This window comes from Sesamum indicum, linkage group LG1 (assembly GCF_026168435.1).
Source record: "Sesamum indicum cultivar Baizhima isolate 11 linkage group LG1, ASM2616843v1, whole genome shotgun sequence".
In the NCBI taxonomy this organism is placed as follows: Eukaryota; Viridiplantae; Streptophyta; class Magnoliopsida; order Lamiales; family Pedaliaceae; genus Sesamum; species Sesamum indicum.
The window spans coordinates 17,817,633-17,830,585 of NC_142657.1; the positions used below are offsets into that span (position 1 = coordinate 17,817,633).

A 12,953-nucleotide genomic window follows, 5' to 3' on the forward strand; every position below is an offset into this window, starting at 1 on the left:
AACAAAAATGAAGAAAGGGGTGCATCCATTTCTAGCTGTGCAGGTTATCAAGTTGAAGCAACTCCTTTTACTTGAATGAGCAAAATTAGGAGCAGGAGTGGATAACATTCAAGTGGTCTAAGATACCATTAATGAATTGAGATCGCAAGTGTGAGTGTTGAATGACAAGAAAGTAGAAATAATTGAAGTTGAAGAATGGCCCACCACATCAACAAAAGCAAGATAAGAATACTCAAATCAGATTTCTGCAATCTATCTAACTTAATATTCCTCCTCCCAGCAAAAAGGGTCCTCAGATGAGTTTGAGTTGAATATTTCCTTTGAGAAGAAGCAACCTGCACCTGTAAACAATGTTTTCATGGCATTACATATGCTTTAGCTTCAAATAGATCCACAACTTGTTTGGGTGAGCTTATAAGCTCTTTTAAAGCATTACTTATGAGATGTTGTAGTCTACTTGGTAAATTTTTCAGAAAAACAATTTATAAAATCTAAAAATAAAAATAAACTCTTCTGAGAGAAAAATAAGGAGTTCCTAATTTGTTTTCAAAATTTTAACTAGTTAGCTCATTTTTCTTCAAAGTAACTAGAATTACTAACACATTATAAGTCACACCGTCTTATTATATCAAAACACTTGGATAGATTCTTTTAAAATAAGACCTAACATCTTATAAATTTAAAAAATATGTGATAAGATGTACAATGAAGTCATAAGATCTTGCAAATAAACTTAGCCTAAACACCCTATAATTTTTTTCATTTCTCTCCTTTGAATTTAAACAGATTCATCCATGTTTTTAGTCCACGAATCCAAACTAAAAGCATAAATCAAGTGAAAATAACCAAGGAGACAGAATTCGACAGGATAAATGCATAGAAGATATTTTTTCACATTCGGGCCACGAAGAGAGACTGCAATAACTGGTATCTAGCACTTTTTTCAGGGGTTTCCTTTTATCTGGAAATATTCAAAGGGAAACTTCTTTCCCGTGAAACTTTTACTATTTGCAAGTATGATAAAGACAAACAGAAGATGCGAATATATGCCCAACAGCAAAAGTATGATCATCCCAAGTACCATGTTGAAGAGGGTGAAGAGCATGCCTGTTACTCATCCATTACCTTTTTGTTTCACCATGCAAGGGAAAGCTAGAATCTGCCAAAGATAACAAGGCAGAATTCGTGAGGAAAGATAGCCAGCATGAGAGCCGCTTATCTCTCCTATAACTCCTGAAATCATAGGCATATTTCAATATAGTAACAACATAGTAGGAAGTCAAATTTCGATACGATTTTCTTTATGCAAAGTTGGCTAGTTTACAGCAGTTTCAAGTGTACATTGAAGATCTACTGGAGTAGGATCTTGGCTGCCTCGAAACCTTCCATATTGTAATTTGTTTTACATGTTACTATAATCCGTATCCTAACAGCAGTTGTTGAACATTACACCCAAAATTTAGAAGAGGTTAAATGATAGTTTCCAATGGAAAATACAACAAAGAAATACAAAATAAATCAGCTGAGAGATGCCCATTCGGGATATGGGCACTCATAAGTCCAGCCAGGGCCGGAATATCTAATACAGTGCAGCCATAAACCCTCTTCATTACCATCATATCTGCATCCAGAAAAAAGTTGTCATTGATATCATGATTTAAGCGATCATTAATGCCAGAAAAACTTCTAAAGGCAACAGGACTAGTTCAGCCTACAAGGATATAGATCTAAATGGATTAGTTAAATTAAATGAATAACAATTGAGAAACCATCAAAAGACAATTGCCAATAACCAACACTTCAAATAAAAAGCAACTGAAATAACGGGTTTTCTTCAGGTTCCCAAATATTACAAGCAAGAAGCTTAATACGAACCCAGACATCCAACATTTTCAACATTTATTTCTTGACCCCGACTGCCATAACCTCAATTACATATGGACACCAGTCAATTAGTCACCTGAACAACAAAAGAAAGGGTTTTCTACTCAACATATTTCAACACTTGACCACGTGATAACTAACACAACAAGAGTTTGGCTATCACCTCATTAAATTTGTTGCTCCAGTTCTTGTTCTTAAAGAGGATACAAGCTATCATTTCATATGCTTCAAGAGTTTCATCATGATTATTAGTTCCCTAAAGTAGAGTTATCTTTCCAAGCACAGAGAAATTCTTCAATCACATAAAACATAGAAGAATTGCAGAAATTATATTCAATTACATTGTCATATCATACAAGAAAGTCTCTCACCCTTTAGGTGCCAGATTTGGGCAGTTGGTACACATAGGATCAATGTTGAAATCTTCAACGGGCTCATCTGTAGAATGAGGCACGTGAACCTCACTATGACTGGGTTTTATGGGAAGCGTTGACTTAGCTGCAGCTCTGTCTGCACTCAAACCTTCAACAGAACGACGGGTAATACATTCCGAGAGGTAAAGCATGTCATTAGCTATGGGATGCCCCAAAAACTGCAAATGGACGCGTATCTGAAAGAAAGGAAATTTAGTTCAGAAAAAATTTTGACTAAAATAAATATTGCAATAAGAGAATAAAAGCTCTGGTCATAGTTCAAGCCTAATCTAAAGTTATAGCCAAAGTCTAACATGGTAGTGATGGGTAAGGCTATATTTGAAACAGATAGCTACAACGAGCACATCTTTAAAGCAAATTGAGCAGTGCATATTTTTCTGTAAATGCACTCCAGATCCAAGGTTTAGAATTATTAACTGAACATGAAAACATCTAGTCGAAGGAGTTGGGGATGATGGAAACCATGGTAAATTCCTCTGAACAGTATAGTTATATTACCTGATGTGTTCTGCCAGTTACTGGTTCACACAAAACGATGCTTTGGGTACCGTTGGTACTAATCCTAGTGAATTTGGTACAAGCATCCTTTCCTTTTGAAGGACTCTTCCCATTTGAACCATTTTCCACCTGCACAAAAGGCCCCCATGATACTGCTAGGTGCTAAAACTACTAAGAGATAAAAGGTGGCAGAGCTAAAACACACAAATGCTATAACTGCTGAGAAAATTCACTAGCAGATATATTAAGTGGGCAACCAAAATGGATTCTGCTACGGCTTCATGCTGCAATCAAGAGACTACCCTAATTATATAAGGAGCTGCAAATTGTGAGATGCATAAAGACATCTACAGGCAGGTTTCAAATGATTTGATGAAATTATAAAAAGAAGAGCAGAAAGAAAAATGAGATTCCCTTTTGTTTATGCAGTGCGTATTATGCATTAGTTTGTACCAGTGCAACACATAAAAACACGATAGGGTCAAGGATAATCAGACCTGACGGAAAAGAAAAAAACTGCCGGATAGCATTTTACAAGTGATGGCATGTGTTATTGTACTTAAACATGCAAACAAGCTTTTCTACCTAGTAAAGAAAGATTCATTTAGTTCTTAAAAGACACAAACAAGATCCATTTCCTGTACAGTCAAAATTAGTTTCTCTTGAAGCTTTATCATATTTCAACAACTTACATATGAAGTTCTCAACCACAAAAGAGAGATGATGATTGGAATTTCATACCTCCACTGTGCTCTTTCCTTCTCGTGCATTGTAGTTGACTTTTGCATTAGCAACTTGCTGTGAATAAAATAGCATGAAATGAAGTCAAAGGAGAACCAGGAATACACTCTGGATGGAAGTGGAATAGTGTTAAACCAATTCGAGTAAAAAAAAGGCCACAAGAGGAAGTATAAGTCACGCGAAAGAAGACAATGAAGCACCTCATCCTCAGGAAATACTCCTGTCACCCTCGCAACATACTGTTTCTTGACTTCTCCTGACTCAATCTGAAATTAAACGTTCATGCCAGCATCAAATAATCAATATATTCTTCCAAATTTATTTTGTGTTCAGGCCATTAGAATTTTTGCACTTAGTATACATATGTAAACTATTATAAACAAAAGTGATTAAAATCATTCCTAATTACAAGCTTCATGTAAAAAATCTCCAACTTAGTTTTTATTTGTTTGGCCAGCAATTCAATAAAAATCTGAATATAGCTACCTGTTGCCTGAAACTATCAGCCTTAGAAGCACTTCTGGCTAGGATAAGAAGTCCAGAGACCAACCGATCCAATCGATGAATTGCTGATATTTAAATGTCAAGGATATGAGAAAACCTAAATTTTTATACTTAACCAGGAAGAGAAATATAAGGCAAGAACTGAGAAGCAAAATTTGCATAAAGTGTAGACAGATGTAAATAACAACAAAAATTGTTGGTTACTTGTCACTTGGCCAGGCTAAAGAAAAAAAGGATACGAAATATTGGTGCCAAGTCATGCTCTGCTTGAAGTATACCAACAACTGTATTCTTCCGATATTGCCCACATGGATGCACCTGAGTATCAGAAATGAGATCTATTCCAGTCACAAGGTCATTTACGTGAAAGCTATTAAAAGGTCAATCAGAGTAAACCATATTTTTCCACAACCACCTAGGAATGTGAAAAATAATTTTAAGGAACTGAAAATAATTGCAGGAAAATACATTACCCAACTTTCACTTAAAAGATAACCACAAGGCTGACAATCAAGACAACAAATTTTTTATATTTAAGGAAACCCCTAAAGACAAATTTAACAGAACTATGGTATACATCCCCCCTCTGTAACATAGTTATAAGTTATATCTTTGGAGAAGAAAAAAGAAATATAATCGGAATGTTTACGCCAAGCTTTTCTACTTAATGAATCAGATAAACATGACCTAAGACTTAAATAAATTATTTTAAAGATCCAAAAAGGATTGCAAGATAGCAACAGCAATATCCATTTTACAAAAGCAAACGGATAAGAGGATTCAACTCTTGATTGTAGAAAAATGTAATAGAGCACAACTAACACAGACCAACTTAATCAACTGCAGTAACTTACAGGAACTGATGCGGGCTTACAAACAGTTACAACATCTGGTTCAGTATGGAGTATCTTGACATCCCTAGCCATAACTGGTGGTTCATGCCTACAGCCTTCAGTATGTCAATTACTCTAATTACAACATCGTCATGAGCAATTAAAATGGAAAAGCACAAATAATCATAATAAAGGGTAATACAGCATACGGAATTAATACTTCCAAGTACAACAGAAAGATACAAATAAATGAAACTTACTCCATGTTTATAAAGAGAAGGACCCAAGAACTACAAACCTGTGCAGAAAATGGCTGATTTTTTGTGATGGCTGAACTACATATGATACAGGTACTATCTGTCCATCAACTTGTATGCGTCCAGCTTTAACTGCAGACACCTGCCATACACATAATCAAAACCTTAAACTCGATAACAAAGTTTAGTTTATATACTCTGTATATGTCATGTCCAATTTATTAAAATCAAATGTCTTACTCAGGGTTACTCAAACCATAACCAAGTTATCTAAAGAGGTCTTCCACCAACAGATCACATTCACACCAGCAAACATCAAAGTCATATTATTGTTCTATGTATCATGGTTCCACACCTATCGATGGCTACATTGTTTTACCAGCACAAACACAGAAGGCAAATGCATTTTGAAAAACCTTCAAAAATAGCAACCACAATGATATCATGTTGTATTATTTCACTGAAAAGACAAGCACAAGTCACCAAAACAATGCAAACCTTTGGTGCTATTAATAGAACAGCAGCGTAGCACACAAAAGATAAGCAAAAATTAAACATGACTATGCTCCATTACCATACATAAGAAAGTAAGAATATCTAAGGAGAGATTACCAGAAAGCAGAAAAAAGGAATCCGGAAAAAACAAATAAACAAATTACATACATAATAATCTCGAGGCCGCCCTTTAAATTCATCCGCAAATAAATCGACAATCGTCTTCCCCGCCCACCGATTCTTAGCCTGCACCAAGAATTAAAAAAACCCACATCCCGTTTCCTATTTCAATCCAACTATTCAGTTCAACCAAAATTTTACAGAAATGTACACTCTTACGTGTGAGATGAACTCAAAATAGTAGGGTCGGACGTATCTTATGCCTGCGGAAGATCGAAAAGACACAGTAACTCGAAATACTCTACAGCAATCAATAGAAAAAAAATTGGGCTTTTTTCCCAGTGTGTGTGTGTGTGTGAAATTCCAATTTTTTTCCTTACCGTCGCGAAAAACGTAATCTTGACGCTGTGGAGGATTGGCGGGAGTTTGCCACACAATCTCCATGTTCCCCTCTGGTCCGTCTCTCTTCCTCTTCATTCTCTGTTTTTGCTGCTCATTAGGATCCTATTACCACTCTGTTAATTTCACAAGTCAAGACATTTTTTTTACTTTGTTCTACCACTAATTACACAATCCTCCCACAAGACTTAGATAAGACTTAAGTACCAAAATTTATCTTTAATATCTCCTAAGTTTGTTTATTAAGTCTTTTTGTTAATTGAATTTTATTAAATTTATTGATATTAAATAAAAACGAGTTGGATGAAAATTTATATTTACTTTTGACTGACTTATTAAACATAATTTTTCGACTAAACTAGTCTTATAACAATGAAAATATACTTACTTATGCGTATTAACATGTAAAAATATATAAAGATGATCATAAAGTATTTATTTGACTTGCAATAAATCAATTGAAAATAAATATGAATTTTTTATTTATTTATTTGTTGTTAATATACTTTAACTAACATATGGACGTATTTATTAAATAGAAGCAAATTTTATTAATATAAACTCTCATTTTTCAAATTTCAAAAAATTTAAAAATAATTATACCACTCTTATTGTCAAAATATATTTTTATTAAAATATCCTCGAACATATTTATTAGAATTATTGTCTCTTTATATTTTTCTATCAACAATATTTTATTTATGGACATTTAAAAATAATTAAAATTATCTAAGAAATTATAAAGGTACTGATTTGATTTTTATTTTATTTTATTATTTTCATATAATTAAATAAATACAAAGAAAATTTAAAGTATACATGTGCATCAAGTAAACTATAATAGTATGTATAAACCTACTGTCAAAATACTGTATTCACCTAGTGAGGGTATATCAGTATTTTTGTACCTTCTATCCTTGGTGCATTTTTTCAATTTTTTAGAGGTGAAATCTCTTAATTGTTCGTTTTAATTCCCCCATGAAGCAGAAAACATGCCCTAAAAATTCTTATAAACTACTTTTATGCTGCACATTTTATGTATGTGTACAAAAAAATTAAAATTATTAAATATATTTTATTTAATAATTTTTTATTGTATAAAAATAATTATGATAAAATTAAATAATTCTAAAAGAGAATATATAGAGTAGAAGAAAGAGAAAAATAATATTAATTAAAAATAAATAATTATTTAAAAAAATAATTTCTATCACTTATAGATGATGAGAAAAATATGAAAGTTAGTGGGCGAAAAAAAAAGCAGATAAAAAATAAAGGAGACATAAAAAAAGGAGTTATCCCTTAATATATAATTAATAACTGTGGCACTTTCTAAATATTTATATAAATTGTATTATTAGTTTTTGTAGTTTAAAAGTAACTGAAAAATATATATTAAGATAATAAATTAATATAAATATTTACATTTATAAATTAATTGACAAATACATATAATAAATAATGTAGAAAAAATAAAAATATATATGAAAAAAAATAATCACCAAAAGGTAGTTATAAAAAATCATAACAAATGAAAAGATTAAGAAATAATTAATCAATTAATTCAAAAATTTTAAAATAAATAACATATCAAAATTAAATGAAACATAAAAAAATTCGCTCTTACTTAATTTATAGTATAAAAATGTAAATTACATATCTTTGTGTTCATATCATAACGCGTAGGGTACAAATTGTATTTGCAATTTTATACACGTAACCGGGAAGGGGGAAACATAAAAAAGAAAGAATTTCCCATCAGCATAAACATAATAAAAGAGAAATCAAAATTCATGGGAGAGTAAAAAATAAAAAATAAATCACCCATTTTTATTTCTTCCCATATCCTCCCAAGTATATTTAACATCCCCTAACGCAGCTTTTTTCTCTACACCACTGTATGTATGTATACATGTACACAAACCTATACGTACAGATATACGAAAAAGTGTCTCAGTTTGGTTGATTGGTGAGTAGTCAGCAGGAAAGAGAGGAGACGGAGAGAGGGTAACGGAAGGTGTTAGCGTACTGGAAAGACAACGTGCGGCCGTTCACCAGTGGCTTGCCCTCGTTAACAAGGCAGTCGTCAAAGCGGAGGCGTTTAAAGACTCGTGGGTTGACCAGCCGCGCGGAGCTGAACCAGCCGCAGGTGAGATGGATGGCGGAGATGTCGCAGCCGGAGATGCAGACGTTCATTATCTCCACCGTGTAGGTGGGTATCCCATTCGGCAGCGCCTCGGTGGAGCCTTGGCTTATCACGATATCCGATTTCGAACACTTTTCGCTCCATATCCTGTTTGGCTCCACCACCTCCTTTTCATTTTCCTTCTCTTTGACCTCTGCCGTTGTAGAAAGCCCCACAAATTATACAAACACAAATTTAATGAAATGTGCTTCATATGTTATTTTTCCGAATGAAAAAGTTATTGATATAATCAAACAGTGAGATGAAATACATTTCACAAACAAGTACAATTTGAGGGCCTTTGGTATCCCTATTTTTCACTGCAATTGTGTGCAAATTAATGAATATTTTGATTTTTGCTAGACACTGATCATACCCATAAATTAAATTTAAAATAAGTCGAAACATAATAAATTTAAAAACTAATACCAAAGTAAAAATAGAAAAATTCTTACTCAAATCAGATTTGGTCAAATCTGAACCAATTACAAAAGTGTAATACTTGTATGTAATCGTCTATAATTTAAAACAAGTAACTAATCAAATGACAAGTATATCACATTAATACATTTGTTGAATGATTAATTTGATCTACCAAGCCAAATTTGAATAAGAATTTTTCAAAGAATTACCCACCTTGAATACAAGACAATGTATGGAAATAAAAAATTTTAAAATCTGAATTCTTACCATCGAGACAAGACGTCAACGATAAAATCGAACTATTTTGAACATACAAGAATTGTTAACTTGAATTGACAAGACTTTTATCAATTTTTATTAAAATAAGTGCAACTCAAAAATTCCTTAATTTAGTTCTCAATTGCATTACATATACTATTATATTTATAATGTAATTTATCATCATTCCTGATGTCTAGAACTTTTCATATAACGACTTTTCATAGTATATATAACATTAATAATAGAGGAATAAAGCTTTTGAAAGGGAGGCACAAGAAAGAGACGTTTGAAGGAAAGAGGATTATGCATAGAGAAATGTGGATTCCTAATTTCTGAGTGAGTGAATTGCCTTCATTCATTAGATTTTCATTTCTCATTGATGCATTGGCATTGCTCACTACTTCAATGCCATTGCCGCACCTATGCCAAGAGGCTAACATGCGCCTTCTAGGTTCAAAACGTCTCCATCAGCTCACACGTGCATGTGATTAATTATTTAATGCAGCTACATCATTAACTACCCTACAACAAGATAATTACGACGCTATTATTGCATGATTAATAATAAATAGGTAGGTCCTAGGAGCCCACACTATTAAAGGTGGTGGCGCATGTTAGATAGAAAGGACGCGTTAGGAAGAAAAGCTGAGGCTGCGCCACCGAAATGTGGGCAGCAGAACCGTAAGCGACCACTGACAGAAAAAGGGAAAAACAGTGGTGGGTAAGGCTGTGGCAACCTCTGATCTGGCGGTGTAGCCGCAGGAACCGACGAATATGGCGCAGTGCGGACAGTGGGCACTCTCTCTGTGTGGGCTTTTCATGTAAACATGCAAATTAAAGACAACCCCAAATGCAGAGACAGTGGGTAGAATATACATCAATCACATATATAAATACGTGTATGTGTATATATGAATGTATGTACGTATATCACTGATATATCTTATCACTGGGCATATCAGAGATTTTCAGTTTTCGTCTCTTCCTTTGATGCATAATCCAAAAACCCATGATCAGATCAGGGGCTCCAAGACTGCGTGAGGACTGTTGGGCAGTCTGTGATACCCTTCTATCCACAAATATTTCTCGTTGAAAATATATGGCATGGTTAGGGAAAATTTAAGTATAATTACCTTGATGATTAAGCAGTCTGCGATGAGGAAACCGAGTAACAGAGGGAGTGCTGTTCTTGATATTCGCCAAGCTCTTCTCCTCATATGTAACTGGCGTTAACTCCATTAGCCTATTACCTGCAAGAAAAGTCAGTAAATTATCACTAACATCAGTAGAAGAGTAGTCGTTTGATTTTTGCTATGCAGAAAAAGGGAGGTTGGAATTTTTGAGTCATCTGATGATTGCTATGAGTAGTTTTACACAAGACAAGAAGAGAGGGAAATTGTTGAGAAATTGAAAATTTGGGGAGAGTTGAAAGCCAAGTGTGATTTCGATCTCCGCCAATGAAATTACAGTACTCTACCCAAAACAAACACTACGCGCACTAAAACAGAACAAATGCACACACCTACATGAAGATGTGGATTTGTCATTTGTGCATGTTCAATGAGCACTGACCTGTATATTTTCCAATGATTAACAACGAGAATAATATGACCGCAAACAACTCAGGCGTGAACGATGCGATTCTCCGCCGGTGTAATGATGATGGTTCAGAACCCATGTTTTTATCAGCTCAGTGATATTTTCCCACTGAGTTGGCTCAAGAAGAAGATAAAGATAACCGAGTCAAAATGAGTGGACTTGGATTCACCGCCTGCACATATGAAATCTATCTCATCCTTCCATAATTCCTTCGATTTATCTTTCACTTGAAGCGGAGATATGCTATTGAAAAGCTTCGAGATATATGACTATTAACTCTGCAACAACATGATAACGTCAAACCATTAGCATTTCACGTGTATAAACCCAGAAGGAAGAAAGGGTGTAAGTTTTAATTTGACTTTTGGAAAGAGATTTCACGAGTGCGATTTACATATATAGTCCATGGAACCTTTTGCAGATCAAGAACGGAAAAGTTTCCCCACATAGGCCGCAGCCGAATTTTTTCCCAAACAGAGTGGTTCTTTCCCAATCAATGCAACAGCCGAAAATGAAATCAGATGGCAATACATCATTCAAAAATGATGAAAAATTAGTAATACATGAAAACGCGTCTGTACGTATGTGTTTACATACATATACATAGAAAAGCATGGAGACAGAGCACTCAAAGCAAACAGCGATATGCAATATGAGCTATCCTTCGTTCTATTCTTACCTTCAACTATGGAGTTACACACAGATACATGTGCATGTGCGTGTGTGTGTGTGTGTGTGAGAGAGAGAGAGAGAGAGAGAGAGAGAGAGAGAGAAATCAGTTGTGAGAAGCGTGCATGGTGGTATATACAAACTGTAGAGAGAGAGAGAGAGAGAGAGAGAAGCAGTGTGTGTTTAGGTTTTGCAGGCCTGGTTATGGTTGTGGAGGGAGGGAGAGAGAAGAATAAATGAACAATATATTGAGACAATTTAATGTTATTTTTTTTCTTCAAAAAAGAATTAAAATGCTGTTTTAACGCGCACGTGTAGGTGATAAAGAATGCACTGATTTATGGTTAGCTCTTTATTCCACCACCATACCTTTCTCTCGCACGTGCATCATCAACAAATCTATATATAATAAAATAAAATTATTCGGACTATTTACGCACATATGAACACTTCCACTTGATGATTTAATGAGATTACTTTTTTTTATTCCTTGGATTTTATGATTTTATCAATACTTATTTATGTGATTTTGTGATTTGTAGGAAAAGAACGACAAATTGCATGTTTACGTAGCAATGCTCTGAAAATTAATCCATACCAATACGATTACCAACAATAGAACAACTAGTGGAATCATTATTGCTTTCTCTAAAGAATATCAGGTAAAACCATCAATGAAAAAGCCGACGTTGAAGAGTTTCATAATATTAGACGGATGAAATACTTATACACTTATCCATTTAGTCCATAAAAAAATCAGAAAATTTTAAAAAATAAATAAAATTATAACTTTTGATCTACAAGAGCATTTTAGTCAATTCACCACAAAAAATAGATGAAAACCTAACGGGGGTATTGATAATTTTCCAAATAACAAGAGGGTATTCATAATTATGTCAAACCTCATGGGAGGTCGTTGTAATTTACCCTAATAAATAATTAAAGTAAATAGTTGTCTGTCACGGTCACACAATGGTTATCGATTGTGATTTTAGGAGCATGGTTATAACATTTGTCGCTGTTAAAGTCATGACAAAAGCACTATATTATGAGTTTACACGATCGATGATTTAAGTATTCTTATCGATTTTTTTGTAACTATGATTATAATAATTATTTGTCACGATTTTAAATTATAGCCAATAAAAAAATTTCTTTTAAAAAATCTCATATTTGTATGACGCATTGGTACAAAATTTTTAACAAAAAAATTGAAAAGAATATTTATATTTAAATCTTTAGAATTGTGGATTAAGCCGAATTCAGAGCGTAAGAACTCATACGAGAGACACGCAACTACAGTTTAATTACTAGTATTTAGCCCACTATAGTATTTGTAGCACCAGCTTGGATTCACAAATAATTGGGTCTTACTGAATAACACCAAACGGATCCTTAGGGCGTATCTATAGCCTATACTTTCTACAATTGAAACCCACATTTTTTTTTATAATTTTAATTTATCTAACTACTTATTCTTTATACTAACTTTTTTCTCTTCATTTGTAAAGATAAATTCAGCTAATAATTTTTTTCAGTTATTAATTATTTTTTATTTTTAAATATTTTATGACAAGTTGTTCACTTTTCTCAACTTCCAGTAATTTTGACTTCTTCTAACTAAAAGTTTTTCGATTTTTAGTAATAGTCA

At 33.5% G+C, this 12,953-nt stretch overlaps 2 protein-coding genes across 3 annotated transcripts; both read right to left on the reverse strand.

Annotated features, from left to right (window-relative positions):
* Positions 1 to 1,272: 1,272 nt before the first annotated feature.
* Positions 1,273 to 6,308, reverse strand: LOC105166038 (Pseudouridine synthase family protein). The gene is made up of 12 exons (XM_011085251.3): positions 6,147 to 6,308; positions 5,986 to 6,029; positions 5,815 to 5,892; positions 5,193 to 5,293; positions 4,916 to 5,003; positions 4,301 to 4,379; positions 4,044 to 4,126; positions 3,758 to 3,823; positions 3,558 to 3,614; positions 2,817 to 2,945; positions 2,256 to 2,494; positions 1,273 to 1,621 (listed from the first exon to the last, which is right to left on the reverse strand). The coding sequence occupies exons 1-12, from the start codon at positions 6,241 to 6,243 to the stop codon at positions 1,519 to 1,521; spliced, it is 1,164 nt and encodes a 387-aa protein (XP_011083553.1). The 5' UTR covers positions 6,244 to 6,308; the 3' UTR covers positions 1,273 to 1,518.
* A 1,666-nt stretch (positions 6,309 to 7,974) lies between these two features.
* LOC105166934 (TPD1 protein homolog 1) lies at positions 7,975 to 11,528 on the reverse strand. 2 transcript variants are annotated; one of them, XM_011086457.3, is made up of 4 exons: positions 11,313 to 11,528; positions 10,607 to 10,911; positions 10,168 to 10,284; positions 7,975 to 8,504 (listed from the first exon to the last, which is right to left on the reverse strand). In XM_011086457.3, the coding sequence occupies exons 2-4, from the start codon at positions 10,710 to 10,712 to the stop codon at positions 8,143 to 8,145; spliced, it is 585 nt and encodes a 194-aa protein (XP_011084759.3). In that variant the 5' UTR covers positions 10,713 to 10,911; positions 11,313 to 11,528; the 3' UTR covers positions 7,975 to 8,142. The 2 variants fall into 2 exon arrangements, with proteins under 2 accessions (XP_011084759.3, XP_088741739.1); XM_088885613.1 differs by lacking the exon at positions 11,313 to 11,528 and adding an exon at positions 11,028 to 11,296.
* Between the last annotated feature and the right edge of the window lie 1,425 nt (positions 11,529 to 12,953).

Excerpts from the sequence above, each read along its gene's own strand:
- LOC105166038 (XM_011085251.3), bottom strand. The coding sequence starts at position 6,243 with ATGAAGAGGAAGAGAGACGGACCAGAGGGGAACATGGAGATTGTGTGG. Across the intron at positions 2,946-3,557 it reads AAGGAAAGAGCACAGTGGAG|GTGGAAAATGGTTCAAATGG; the intron begins GTATGAAATTCC and ends CCTTTTGTGCAG. Across the intron at positions 1,622-2,255 it reads CCAAATCTGGCACCTAAAGG|ATATGATGGTAATGAAGAGG; the intron begins GTGAGAGACTTT and ends TTCTGGATGCAG.
- LOC105166934 (XM_011086457.3), bottom strand. The coding sequence starts at position 10,712 with ATGGGTTCTGAACCATCATCATTACACCGGCGGAGAATCGCATCGTTC. Across the intron at positions 10,285-10,606 it reads AATCATTGGAAAATATACAG|GTAATAGGCTAATGGAGTTA; the intron begins GTCAGTGCTCAT and ends CTTTTCTTGCAG. Across the intron at positions 8,505-10,167 it reads CAGACTGCTTAATCATCAAG|AGGTCAAAGAGAAGGAAAAT; the intron begins GTAATTATACTT and ends CTACAACGGCAG.